The 13,974-nt window shown below is 38.0% G+C and overlaps 1 protein-coding gene across 1 annotated transcript in view; it reads left to right on the top strand.

The window, feature by feature from the left end:
- Nucleotides 1-1,334: 1,334 nt before the first annotated feature.
- Nucleotides 1,335-13,974, top strand: part of SURF4 (surfeit 4) — a 362,007-nt gene continuing 349,367 nt past the window's right edge. Inside the window, exon 1 of the mRNA XM_044058470.1 lies at nt 1,335-1,973. Coding sequence (XP_043914405.1) covers nt 1,926-1,973 — 48 coding nt within the window. The 5' untranslated portion in view covers nt 1,335-1,925. The remainder of the gene's footprint in view (nt 1,974-13,974) is intronic.

Raw genomic sequence — 13,974 nt, 5'->3', positions numbered from 1 at the left:
AAGGATATGAAGTCTGAAACTCAAATGTATTTTTATTATTTAGTGACAACAGACCTCAGTGATTTGCCAGAATACCACATATTTTATGAGGAACAAAAATATTAGGAAAAATGTGTATATTCTGCAAAATTCTGGACAGTTGAGAGGTATGCTTCTCAAGAGGCCCTGACTTTCATAGACATCCCTGATTTTGGCATAAAAGTGTTTCTCTCTACCTACCATACCTTTCAACATTTTAGTGCAAGGAATCTGGACAAAGCCTGAAATAATGTGGGGGGGGGGGGGGCACAGGGCCAAAAACAGGGACATATTTTAAATATTGCTGTTATAAACATAGAAAGTTGCTAGAATAACAGGCTTTTTGTTAGCATGTCTTTTCTGAGGGACATGAGGTCTGAAATTGAAATGTATGCCATTATTTAGTGACTTAATTCCTCAGTGATTTATCAGAAAACCACAGATTTTATGAGGAATGAACTAAAAATATGAGGCAAAAATCTGGACAGTTGAGACATATGACTACATGTATTGGTACTATTAATGTGGAAAACTGATAGGAAAAATAGGACATGAAGTAATATATATTCTTTGAAGTAAAAAAGGCTGCAACAATAATGAATGACTGTCATTATCTACTTAATGTAACCCACCACTTCTCAAAAAATTTAGTAGGCAGCATACCTCTGAACCTCTTAGAGCAAGAAATCTGCAAAGCCATAAATAAAAGTGAGACAAAGTCCCAAAAATAGGGACAGTTTTTAAAATATTACTCTTACAAACTTAGAAAGTTGATAGAATAACAGGTTTTGCATTAGCATAAAATTTCTGAAGGTTATAACGTCTAAAGCTCAAACGCCTGTCATTATTTTTTAACTGCAGTTATTAATGATCTGCCACTAATTTGTCAGAAAACCACAATTTTATGAAAAAACGGAACAAAAATAAGAGCCAAAAACTCTGTACAGTTGAGAGGTATAAATATCGACTTTTTTTTGTTGGAAGAACTGTCCATCAGTATGCTACGCTAATTTCAACAGTAGGTCTAGGGTTGTCATTTGCAGAAGCATTGTAGACTGTAATATTAATAATCGCAGTTTTTAGAGTGCTTAGGGTTAAATGAAGCCACGCCCCATCTTCAATAGGGACTGTCAAACTAAGATAATGTTTAATTCTAGAAGACATGCAGTCAACTTCCATTTAAGAAACTTGCATTAAATACACGTCTACACAGTCTGTACGAATTATGTAAAGAGTAGACATTCTTTATATAATACCTTGTATTTGTCCATGATGCGCATACGTGTTCTCGCTTAGTTTCCTTATCTGTTTACCTTCACCTTGGATACCCAGCAGAAATTTACACTATAGCGCATGCTCCCACGTCCCGGTGCATTTCTCTGAAGGCCTTCATAGCTTATTGTGTTGTGTTGAATGATTCATGCCTTATAGTCCTTGTCTATTCTTGTTTTAGCTCATTTAACTCTGTTTCATAAGGAGCACGCGCGTGTATATATATATATATATATCTATAGTGTGTGTCTTGAGTGGGCTAGGAAAGGCTGTATTCGGCTAAGAGGCTAAAGGGGCTTTGTGAAGAGTAGTAATTTATTTACTTGTGGTATTTTGCCAAATAAATTAAGTTTACGACTCTCCTGTATATGCTGGTCACTATAGTTTGTAAGACTCCGCTTAAATCAAAATACGAGTCACAAGCACGGCTCAGTATTTTCCATCTTACCCATTAGAAACAGTGTCGTTGTCACTTTAAGAATTATAGAGACGTGGCAGCAAGAACGGTACAATGAGGAGTCGTTGAACAGCACTTCCTGTGAAGATAAGAGTTAAGGGAAATCTTAGAAAACTGTTACGTGAGGGGTGCAGAAATTTTTACGAAGTATATATATTATTTTTTATTAGACTGAATAATGGGGCAGAATGATATCATGGGCATTTTAGACGACTCAGCAGACCAGGTAAACTACTAACTTTGGACGTGCTGCATTTAACGTTTGGATTTATCTATTTTGGGGGTGGTGGTAGATAATCTGTCTTTTAATTCAGTTTACCTTTTGGAAGTCTGCTAGCATAAAACTCTATTGAATGCACTTTTAAAAGATGGCTTTGACTGCATGTGTATCATATTAGTTGGCCAGAGTCCATTCGTACGTGTGTATATGCATATATAAGTTTATAGAGACACGGTTTAGAGAAGAGAGATGATAAAGTCATTCGGTTGGTTAACTTCTGTTTAATAGCATTTTTGTGTCACATTGTCACATATCCTTGCATTTGGGATTAATATGGTCTGTAACAAGAGGATAGTTAGCAAAATTAGAGATTGCCTATATTTATTGAAAATAAATGTAGTTCTGGCGTTTATCACAATTTTTTACTTCAAGATGCGCAATGCAAACATAATTGGGGAACAGGACATTATTATTAAAATAGGATGTGAACTAACGTGTATTTTTCTGAAGCAAAATAAGTTTGTAATTGCAGTGAGTGTCTGTTTTCTATCTGTAATGTAATCCACCACTCTTTCACTTTCGGAAGAGTCCAATTTTAGTAGCGATGGAGCACCATTGTGAACCAAAATGGACTTGCAAAAAAAAAAAAGTTAAGGACCGTTAGGTGAGGTGGAATTGTTGTCTTCTTGTTGAGCTTGAGCAGGATTTTACCCCCCCCCCCCAAAAAAAAAAAGCTGGTTTACTGTTTAATTTATGTTAATGGGATTAGTTGGATGTTAACCTGTTTTCATGGTATGTTCTTAATCTGAAGCTACAACATATTTCCTTGTTATAGATTCAGAAGACCACATTGTGGGAAAAACTGCAACATCCAGAGATAACAAATGTTTATGTATTTTCTTAACTGGTTTGCTTTACAGGGTCCACTGAGTGATTGATTTTTTTTTTCTTCTTAATGGAAAGTCTTTAGTTGTGTATTTGCCTGAATCAATTACTGGAGGGTCAACTTCTTAACAAAATAAGGCAGTCTTATAACATACTGTGTGTAGGAGATGAGCATTGTCACAGATCTACAACAGAAATGTGTCCAGAAACTAATTTGATTTGTGGCTGTCTAATGCCCATCATAAAGTTTTTGTACAAATTATGAATGGGTGTGATAGTGGTATGTATTGGAGTTTAGGAATAGCCTGTCCTTGGTCTTGTGCAGAGGTAAGTTTCATTCCAACACTACACTGCAACCACTGTTTGAAAGATATCTAAATGACAGATGCTGATGTAAAACAGAGTTACAGTGGAGAGTACAAGACATTGTAGATGACATAAAAGAATAAGTTAAGATGATGGTAGTTCATCCAGGACTGTGACTGCAATTTGCAGTAATACTTTGCAAATAAATGAAATGTAGAGTTTGATAATTTTATGAGCAACTAAGCAAAGATAATGTAACCACAGCTGTAAACTGTGCTTGAATAAAAATTGCCTTAAAGAAGGACTAATTTTCTCCTGAAACATTTTTTTTCACATTTTCCAGCGATTCAACCCCTCCACCTCCATGTTGGGGGGTAAACATTTCCTATTTTCACATCTCTAAATACATTAACTCAACTTTGAGCGTAATATGAAAATTATGAACCTCTGTTGTGTTGCAGTCTCTGATTTGATTTGTATTGCAAGTTTATTTGACCAAATTGGGTTTGACAGTTTTTAGCTGATTATTCATGTTCAGGACAATGTTATATTAATTAAATTCATGTCTCCTAAAAAGACAGACTGTAGTTTTCTCCACAGGCCTTTGAGAGTGCAGATTACTGTAGCATCACAGAACTGCTGTATTTGTTGATTCTTTTATGATAAAGGATTTGAAACCGGTTTGAGCATCGTTATCGGATGAACATTCCAGTTTTTTTTTTCAGTAAAGTTAAGAACTATGTTTAACTTCTTATTGAAGAAATAGAATAAATAATCCTGAAAGCGTGCTTGTACCAAGTGTGGTATATTTTCTATTATGGGTAAGGTTATTTTCTATTATGGGTAAGGTTATGAAGTGAAATATGGTGCACATTCCCATCACTGTCACAGCTTTTACATCAGTTTACCATTTCCTTAGCTTCCCCTTCTGCTGCAGTTAAACTCTATTGCTTGCAAGCTCTCTGTATGCCTCACTTTCATTACTCTACTATATGCTCCTTGCAAAAAGTCTTATGGTTCATGCAGTTTACTAACTGTTGCTGTACTGTCCTGTTAGTTAATTTTGGGGGGGAATTACTTTCCTTTCAAATGTGAATATGCTACATTTGATGGTAGTCAGAGACCACTGTTTTTTAGACCAGGAGTCCAGTGCACATACAGATGTCTGTGTAGGAGAGGAGAGTTGTACCCATTTTGCAGTCATCAGCAAACTTTGCTGTCGAAAGGGTGTTTGTGTCATACTTTCAACTACAGTGCATTTAGCAAAGCATACTAGTTCTGTGAACACACAACTTGGTCTGCTGAACTGATGTGACCACCAGTGATTCAAAACTCACTTCTCATTGCCTCGCATAATAGACAGTGAGAGACCTACATTGTTGGTCATCAATCAAAATGAACTAAGAACCCTGGTACCACATAAATTCAGAAATGGTTACCACAGTATTCTTGGGGGCTAAGTCGCTGATTAGGAGTAATGCCTCTTGCTTTTCTTTTTAAGTAATGCTATTGAATTGACTGAAGGAAGGAACAGTGACAACCCCAGGAGAAATGTTAGCAGATACCCAGCAATTGCTATTACTTTCTATTCTGAACATTCAGCTGAAGAAAGTTCAACATTTTGAATATTCAACAATGTGAATATTTACCCTAACAAGTAACTCCCCTGTACTGGCTTTAAGCTGCAATGCAGGTATCCATGTCATTATTCTGTTAGATTCATAATATGAAGTACTGATTTCTAAAAACACTTCTCTGTGTACTTGCAAATGCACTGATAATGTCTTCATTGGTTAAATTAAGCTATGACTGCTATTCCCTCGGCATATTTGACTTTGTGTTTTGAGTGAAATATAACTGGATAGGTTTTGTTGTTTTATTAATATTCATACTGAAATGTTTTTTTTTTTCAATAATTTTTGAGGATTTTAGATTGCAGAGGTACTCTGATGCCATATTGATCTCCATGTGTAGTACAGTGTTTGCTTTGCAATGAAGGTGTTGCCTTCAAAATAAACATGACATACAGTACTTGTATTGTCGCTGTTTTTGTTATTGTGAAACGCATCACTGAAGAAGCCTTATGCCCAAACTAGGGTATTGAAAAGCTTTTTTTTTTTTTTTTTTTTTATATATATACTTAGCCTGAGATTTGTGCAGTTATATAAAATGTGTTTAGCATGAACTTTATGCTTTGAAGTTCTCTGGGGTGATTGGAATCTGTCACCTAAACGTATCTCTGCATGAATTTTCTTATGAAACATGCTGTGGTAGCTGGCAGGGGTAAGTCTGAGGAAGTTTAGAAATTTACTATTTATATTAAGGAAAGCATTGTTGGGGTGGCCACTGTGGTGCAGCGGTTAACTTTGTTGCCTCACAGCAAGAGGTTTTCAGGTTCGATCCTTGGCTGAGGTGCCTTCTGTGCGGAGTCTATATGCCCTCCCTATGGTTGCGTGGGTTTCCTCTGGATGCTCTGTTTCCTCCCACATCCCAAAGACCTGCTGTAGGTGGATTGGACACTCTAAATTGGTCCTAGGCATGAGTTTGTGCATGTGTGTGCCTTCTGTGGAAGGTTGGGTGCTGGGCTGGCAACTCGACACAGTAAAACTGCCGATCATGAGTGGACAGGTGATTTGCTGTGGCTACCCTTAACCCGGGAAAAAGCAGAAATAAGAGGAGTAAGGAAAGCATTGTTGTTAATGCCTTCTATGATTTTTTTTTTTTTTTTTTTATGCCATTGCTATAGACACTGTAACACATGTACTCTTTTTACTGATGCTCTTTGAGACAACTTGAGTATTCTGAAACTGACTTATCAACATGGCCTCGAGCTAAATGCCAAAAAATGCATCATCATCCCTTTTGAGGAGTGACATCCCTACATATTATCACATTGATAATATCTTAAACGCACAGTCATTCGTGAGGGATTTGGGCACCCAGATTGATAGCAACCTGAATTTTCGCCACCGTGTTGCTTCCATTGGACCGAAAGCTTTCTATATGGCCCACCTCACAAGTAAGGATGTCTCATCCAGGGACAAGGTCATAACATCCCTGTATTCTTCCCTTATAAGGCCAGTTATTGAGTATAGTGTCCCCTTCAGCATGTACCTCGCAAAGCACGTGCAGCAGCTGGAGAGACAACGGAGGTTCCTCACCAGAAGAATCCAGGGCCTCAAACATATACCCTAAATAAATAGGCTAAAAGTCTGTTCCTGTACTCTTGTTTCATACAGATTCCTCAGAGGTGACCTCTCTCTGGCATATAAATCAATCTCAGACCCTGCCTTGATGGGACTGGTGCATATCTGCGAGTCAAGCTCCATATTAACCTGGTCTGAGACATCAGTAGGTTGGCGTGATAGATTTGTGTCCCAGAGACTCCCCCCATCTGTTGAATAAACAGAGTACCTCATTATCCCTTTTCAGGCTCAACCTGAATAACTGGATGGGAAACAGAAAATGCACCCCTGGGATTCCACTTGTGTCCCTGCTGGACAGGGGCTCTGGGTGCTGACTTGTCTAAACATGGGCATAACTCTTCGCTAGGCTTATAAGGTCCTCGGGGCCAATAGCCTAGTCATTTCCTGTGATCAAGCATCAGGTTGGCAAATGCAGTTGGAAAGAAATAATGCACTCCTTGATAAGACTCGTTGAGGAAAGAGAAGTTTCCTCTGCAAAGCATTTTTGAAGGGGAATTGAGCATTGTTCTTTTGTTTCATTCCACTGGTCATTTCTCTGAACCGTCACTGACTTCCTTCTTGCAGCTGTTTCGTCACCCAATTTGAGTTCTCCGTCCTGTATGTAGGACATCCAGCTAATGTCATACTTAGTTAAGAATCCTTATTGAAGACCAGCTGATATCTGCTGGCGATGCCTTGTTCAACTCTGCTGTTACCCTGGCATAGGTCTGCACAAGGTTTTACTTGCAGTTGGTCTTGGGAGTAAACCCATGTTAGTTTTGGTCTTTGTATCCATGTGTGCTGATTATCCTTAAAAACAACTTTAAGCTCCTTTCGTAGTATCCTTGCCATCCCTTTCATAGTTTCTAATGGCCTTCTGACTGTTCTTTTAATTGCATAGAAGTCTATTATCTGTTTTGAACAGAGGTAACTAGCATAATTTTCAATGCCATTTGGGGTTTCCTGCTGGTCCGCTCGGTTAAGGATTTCATTGAGCACTTCCGATAGGGTAATTGCTTGCTTTATGTTTGTGTCTTTGACTGATATCCTATTAGACCCTGTGCTTTGTCCTGTAAGATAATATTTTTATCTTCTGCTTTTCCCGTTCTTGTTGTTTCCTTCATCATGCACTGATCCCCTCATTTTTTTTTCTTCCAGCATGGTACACTTCCCTCTGGCTGCTTCCATGAATAAGGAGATAAACTTTCTTCCATCGTTTATCAGTATGTGTGTACTTAGACTGGTTCTGAAAAAAAATTCCTTCCCCGTTTGTTTTTTTTTTTTTTTTTTTTCCCCCCCAATTTTTTCTCAGCAGTCCAGGAATGGCTTTCCTCATGCATTTAGTTGTTTCCAGCTTGGATTTGTTATGCTCCTGTTTCTCTTCCTGCAGTTTGACAGTTTCTTTTTCAGGAATACCACTTTGACTTCTCCCTCAGCCGCTTCATTCTTCTTCTCCTCCTCCTCAGTCACTTTATTTACCTTCATGTTTTGCTGTATTGATTTGAAGGACTTGGTCAGTAAGACACGTTACTTTAAAAAATGCTTAATGTATAGCGATTGTCCTCTTATTCACTGTTTAAGGGGTTTCTTCATAAAGAGTTTTTTTAAGGTTCATAGTAATTTAAGTGAATGAACCGTAAGCGACTGCAGTAACAGTTTTGCAGCAAAATCAAACACACTTGTCTAAAGCCTTAAACCCAAATGTGCTTGAAATCTATAAATATGGATGTTAGTTTAGGATCCCTGCCATATAAACATAGATCACACAAACACATGTTTTATCTTTAAGTGCAAGGCAGAACACTTAAATTTTATGTAAGAGAGTGGAGTGTACCTGCAACACCCACTCCTTAAAAATAATGTACATGGGAGGGCAGATCTAAAGAAAAATACATATTTTAGCACAGCAATAGTTTACTTCAGATGAGTAAACTGTACAACAGTTATCAAGGGTTTTTTTTATCTGCAGCCTTGGTTAATTACCACACTCTCAACCTGTATGGTCTGCAGCAGAGTCTGTCCCTTAATGAAACTGTCATGCTGCTGAAAAGAAGGCACTTGCTACCAGATGATTTAACTAGAAAATAAAAGTGCAAAAACATTTTATTTCACTTGTGCAGTAATGAGTTTTGTTTGTACATATGCAACTTCCACTTTTTGTGTACTACAGATTCCTATCTGTATTAGGCAGTGGTGCTCTGAGACAAGGAAGTGCAACAAGTCTTCAGACTTTAATTGTAGCTTGTACTGTCTTGGGGATTTGCTAACAAACTGTTGCTGGCACATTCAAGTTTAGGGAGGAGCATGTGCTTTTATAATGGATACAGTGGCTTGTAAGAAAATAAGCTGTTTCATTTGCATAGGCCAGTTTGAGCAGTAATAAGACAGGGGAGACTCAGTAATTATGACAGTTGAAGGTTGTGTCTGAGGGTACCCCCCCCCCCCCCCACACACACACACACAAGTAACTTGAGAAATGAAGTCTGAAATCTCTGCAACCTTCATTCTTGGTTGTATTCTTGTAAAACTCACATGTTCTTTCTTAAAAGTTAATGTGTGTTTCCATTTGCAGATGTGAACATTGCTGTATGTCTTCCATGTTTTTCTGGCATATGTTGTTACTAAATAAATCCAAATGTTAGATTAGCATGTACTGTAACTGTCTGTAGTACAGCCACTCCCATGGTGTAATTTCAAGGAATGCCTGATTTGCTGAAGTCCATTTTTCTTTCCATGCTAGCTGAGAGATTACTATGCAGTGCTAAACATTATTTCAGTTAGCATTGCCTGCATTTTATGGTCAAGTAATTCATTTTTGCCTGTCACAGATTTGGTGTGGTACTGTTTACTTTCTGAGTTTCCTCTTTGGGAATTTGTGCTCCTCCCATATAAGTGATTGGTGTAAACACCCACTTAAGTCATTTTAGTTTGTTTGCATTAATGGATCGTGTTTTAATGTATAGTGAAATATGTTTCAGTCACAGTGTTCCAACTTAGATGTTTATTCTCCTAAGGCAATATTGTTGAGCACAACAGTAATCCATTATGTTCATTTCTGTAACCATTTCATCCAAATTTGGGGTTGTAGTGTGGTCTGTCCCAGTAACAGCAGGTCTAAGATTAGAGCCGGACCATTGTAGGTGACCCCACAGCACATTAACACACACACACGCTCATTTCATAATATGGAGCCTGTGACAGTGTCATGAGTGCCTGCCCTGCTTCCAAAATTAGGAATATCTGAACTAGGTTAAAAATGTTGAATAGTATTTGTCCATTTTGGAGTTAACAGTGTTAAAAAGTCCTTTCCTTTGCATACTCAGAAGGATATGGTGGGGACAAATTTCCTTTGCAAAAAACCTGATCATATTGTTGTGTCTTTCGGCTTTTCCCGATTAGGGGTCGCCACAGTGGAACTCCGGTCCGCTAATGATTGGTAGTTGACTTTTACGTGCCGAGTTACCAGCCCTGCCGCACAACCTTCAATGAAGGTACGCCCATTCACGCATGTCTGCACACAGAAGACGCTGTAGCTGAGAATCGAACCGGACAGCGTCTTACTGTGAGGCGAAAACGCTACCGCAGCACACAAAGCTTTCTAAACTAAACTATAGAATTTAAAAATGAATTTTACAGTACTTGTACAATCCTTATAGGGTTTTAATTACCAAAATTCTGAATGAGTTAACCACTCAACATCAAGGAAATATTACAGCAATAACCCACGCCTGGGTGTGGGTAATGTTGGATTTACCCACGGTTGGCGTGGTTTGGTCACAAGGGCGAAGCCTGAGTGGCCAAACAAAGCCAACCGTGGGTAAATCCAGCATTACCCACACCCAGAAGTGGGTTATTGCTATTATACAATGACATTAAGAAAAAAAAATTACTTTTCTTAAATAATGGCATTGTATAATGCCTCCTGGCTGCCCTTCCGCAGCTGTCTGGTATTCTGCGGCAGTTCTGATGTACTGCGCATGCGTATGCCTATGCAGTACATCAGAACTGTGGGCAAAAGCAACGGAGAAAGCAAGATCTCCGTTTGCTTCTTTACTGTTTTGGCTATGTTAAATGGGCTTAACATAGCGAGACAGTTTTAAAAAAAGCAACAGAGAATCTCCGTTGCTTTTTTTAAAGCTGTCTCGCTATGTTAAACCCATTTAACATAGTGAGACAGTTTTGAAAAAAGCAACGGAGAAAGCAAGATCTCCGTCGCTTACATAGCAAGACAGTTTTGAAAAAAGCAACGGAGAAAGCAAGATCTCTGTTGCTTTTTACAAACTGTCCTGCTATTTTATTTAAAGAGTTTGGTGTACTATCCTCAGTGATCCAAATAAGTCTGCTCAGAGTGTTTTGTCTTTCGGCTTTTCCCGGTTAGGGGTCGCCACAGCGGAACTCCGTTCCCCTAATGATTGGCAGTAGATTTTCACGAACACCAAGGTGCCAGCTCGATGTTCAACCTTCATTGAAGGCATGCCCATTTACGCATGTCTTTCGAACGCCCACCCAACCATGGGGAGGACATGCAGACTCCACACAAAAGGTACTCAAATAAGTCTGCTCAGAATATTGTCTATAAATTCTGTGATATTTATTCTGCATTGATAAATGCATACCAGTTAAACACAAATGTAGAGGTGAATTCAAACGCCTTTTGTTGAAATATGAAAAATCAGTATATAAAACAGAAAAAAAGAGTACTACTTAGCTTTCAAAACTTACTGTAGCTACAAAAACAAATCTAGGACATACACAAACCTATTTTAAATCTTCCAGACCCGGCTCTGAATTCAGTTGTGTTTTTCTTGGTCATGTTTTAGTTGCTCACAGCTGAATGCTTGTCTTTGCATTAAAGTGGAGGTGACTCAGATACGCAGACATGCATTAAAATATACTTTATCCAATTTGGTGCAGTCCACTAGGCGGTATATTTAGAAAATTGCAGTCCACTAGGCAGTATATTTAGAAAATTGTATGTGGGAGCCAATCTCATTTGTTAAGGAGCACCTGATTTTAAGCTTACTGCCAATCAATTAAATGTATGTGCGAACAATAATCAGTTGTCTGCATTTGAACAGTACCTGTGAACTCAGTTTGGTCTCAAAGGTTAGAAGCAGTAATACGGCTTTCTTTATTTGCACCAGAAAATTTGAAAAGGAGGGAAACTATAAATATTAATATTATCAATAAACATACGATCACCCAAGCAATGCACAAAACAAATTTATATGTGAAGAATTTTGTGCAGACTTAGCTGTAATCAAAAGAGTATGCCAGAGTTCTGCGAGAGACAGAAGTATCTCTTAATTTAACTACTGATGTAATTACAACCCCAGTTGAAATTAAACACTGACATTCCATCATTACCTGGTGGTCTCCTACACAGAATCAAAGAATTCATGAGTAAGCACGTTAGTACCACTAAAGTTTGTTGCTGTAGGTCAGGGAAATGTCCATATAGTAATATTTTACTTAATGTGGCTATTAAACAAATGGGGGTGGGGGTCATTTAGGCTTGAGCAATGTTGTACCTATTAGTTGGATTAGTAATCTATATAAAATTATGAAGAGAGTTATGATGGAGTATATTCAAAATGGCACAAGGATGTTTCTATTTAGATATGGAATCATAGGTGTTATTTTAAAGGGGTGTCCTGCCCTACGTTTTGAATCTTGTGATATTATTTGAGGAGGTAACAAAAACACTTGTTAAAAGGCTCACAGTGCAAGTTGCTTGGGCTGACTTTATTGAAGCACTGAGTGCTGTTTCACCATTATCCTACATAATTTGTCAATTATTAATTTAATAGCATTAAACATGAAGTTCCTACTTAATGCAGTGAATAAAACATTTGTTTAGCAAGAGGAGGTAACAAGTCAAGGTAGGGGGTTGCCTTCATATCACAACAGGGGTTGACAGTGGTGTTGTACAGTGGTTTGTACTTTGGCCGATTTTTTCTTTTTGGACTCTTCGAAATCAAAGTGAGAAGTGGGATGAGTATTATCACGTGTGCTAATGACTACAAACAGGGTAATAGTTGCTTGAACAAGAGGTACTAAAGTTCTCCAAGTTGGTCTACAAAAAATACATAGTTGGCTCAAAAGTAATGACTTTGCCTTTTTAATGACCATAAATGTAGTATCATTTAACTTTGCAAAAAGGGCATAACTTATGCTTACAATAAATTGTCAAGTCAGGTTATACAAGTAACATCATGATTACATTTTAAATTGTCAAAATCAATTAAACATCTTTCCTGTAGGTAATGAATGCAGAATGTTTCTATGATGTATACAAGGAGGAGGCAGACTGGGCGTTTGGGGAAAAAAGTGAGGTATGATAATTCAACATCTTGGATCAGCAATGAACTTAAGCAATCTTTTGTCACCTGCAAAACAGTTAGCTAAAGTACAAAAGTACTTCACAAGAAGTTCTCACCATGACCAGCACAGTTCTAATTAGGAACACATTTTTTTTTCTCACACAACAAAACAACAACAAAAGTAGAGTCCTTAAAACAGCATCAGCTTCCCCTGCTTGCTAATCTAAGGGCGTTCTGAAGAGAAATGAGTGGTTTTATAGTAAGATCTAGGCATGTTGAGAGATACACTTGCCTCTGCTCTGTTTTTTTTCCAGTATTTACATCACCTTTAACCATCATTTTACCAAAACATGTTAGCAACTTCGCTTTCTCAGCAGTCCCTTAACTGTAGAAAATATCTGACAGCATTCATATTCCAAAGAGCAATACTGCTCCGTCTGCCTCATTACATCTGAGTGACGCCTCCAGGTGCATCTGCAGTTACCTCCTACTGCTCCGCTAGGCGTCAAATGTTACTTGTTCATACTTACATTAATAATTCCAAAATCATGCTGCATACAAGGTATCAGAATATTTTATCTTGAAGTATACACAATGGCAAACGCAACTGAATTGATATCTGACCTCTGTCAATGTGTATTTGTTAGAATTGTAAGGTGATAACTTCATCTTTAAAGGCTCAGGTCACACCCACTAGGAGTTAAAGGCACACCCTCAAAAGGGTTGTTTTGGAGGGAATGAGTTAATCAGGATCCTGCAGCCCTGTCCTGTATGTACGTTTTAGCAGGTGACTCTGAAGACTAATCTGGGGAAGAATAAAACTTTGTTCTTTTTTTATGTGTAATCATCTTAACATGTTTAAGGATACATGGAGCATCTCCGGTTCATATGGCAGAATGCTAGGTAATGTGTAGTCTTGTATGGGTGTTTAGTTGTGCCATCCTTAACATATGTTAACAAGAAGGAATAGTTTCTTTGACACATTGCACGATCACCTGACAGAACGACTCAAAGTACACTATTGGGGAAAGGTGTCCTGATCCCTGCATTTTAATCCCCTTCTTATTGTTAGTGTGACATCTATTCTTAGCCACCGATTACAAACTATCGAAAAAATATGCAGGTTTTTAATGGGGACATTCAGAATCTTCTCCTTTGCATACTGCTAAGTTAATTAGTTGTGCATCTGATGATGTAAATCTTTTATTTATTCTTTACTATTAGGACTTTGATTCCGTCCTCAGAACCGATATGGCCATTTCCTACTCACACAAGCCAAAAACTGTCAGCTAAGAACCTACCCACAAT

The sequence above is a fragment of the Protopterus annectens genome, chromosome 16.part0 (genome assembly GCF_019279795.1).
Source record: "Protopterus annectens isolate FY-2018-M chromosome 16.part0, PAN1.0, whole genome shotgun sequence".
In the NCBI taxonomy this organism is placed as follows: Eukaryota; Metazoa; Chordata; order Ceratodontiformes; family Protopteridae; genus Protopterus; species Protopterus annectens.
The sequence above is the reverse complement of the archived record's forward strand: the minus strand, read 5'-3'. Positions and strand labels throughout refer to the sequence as shown.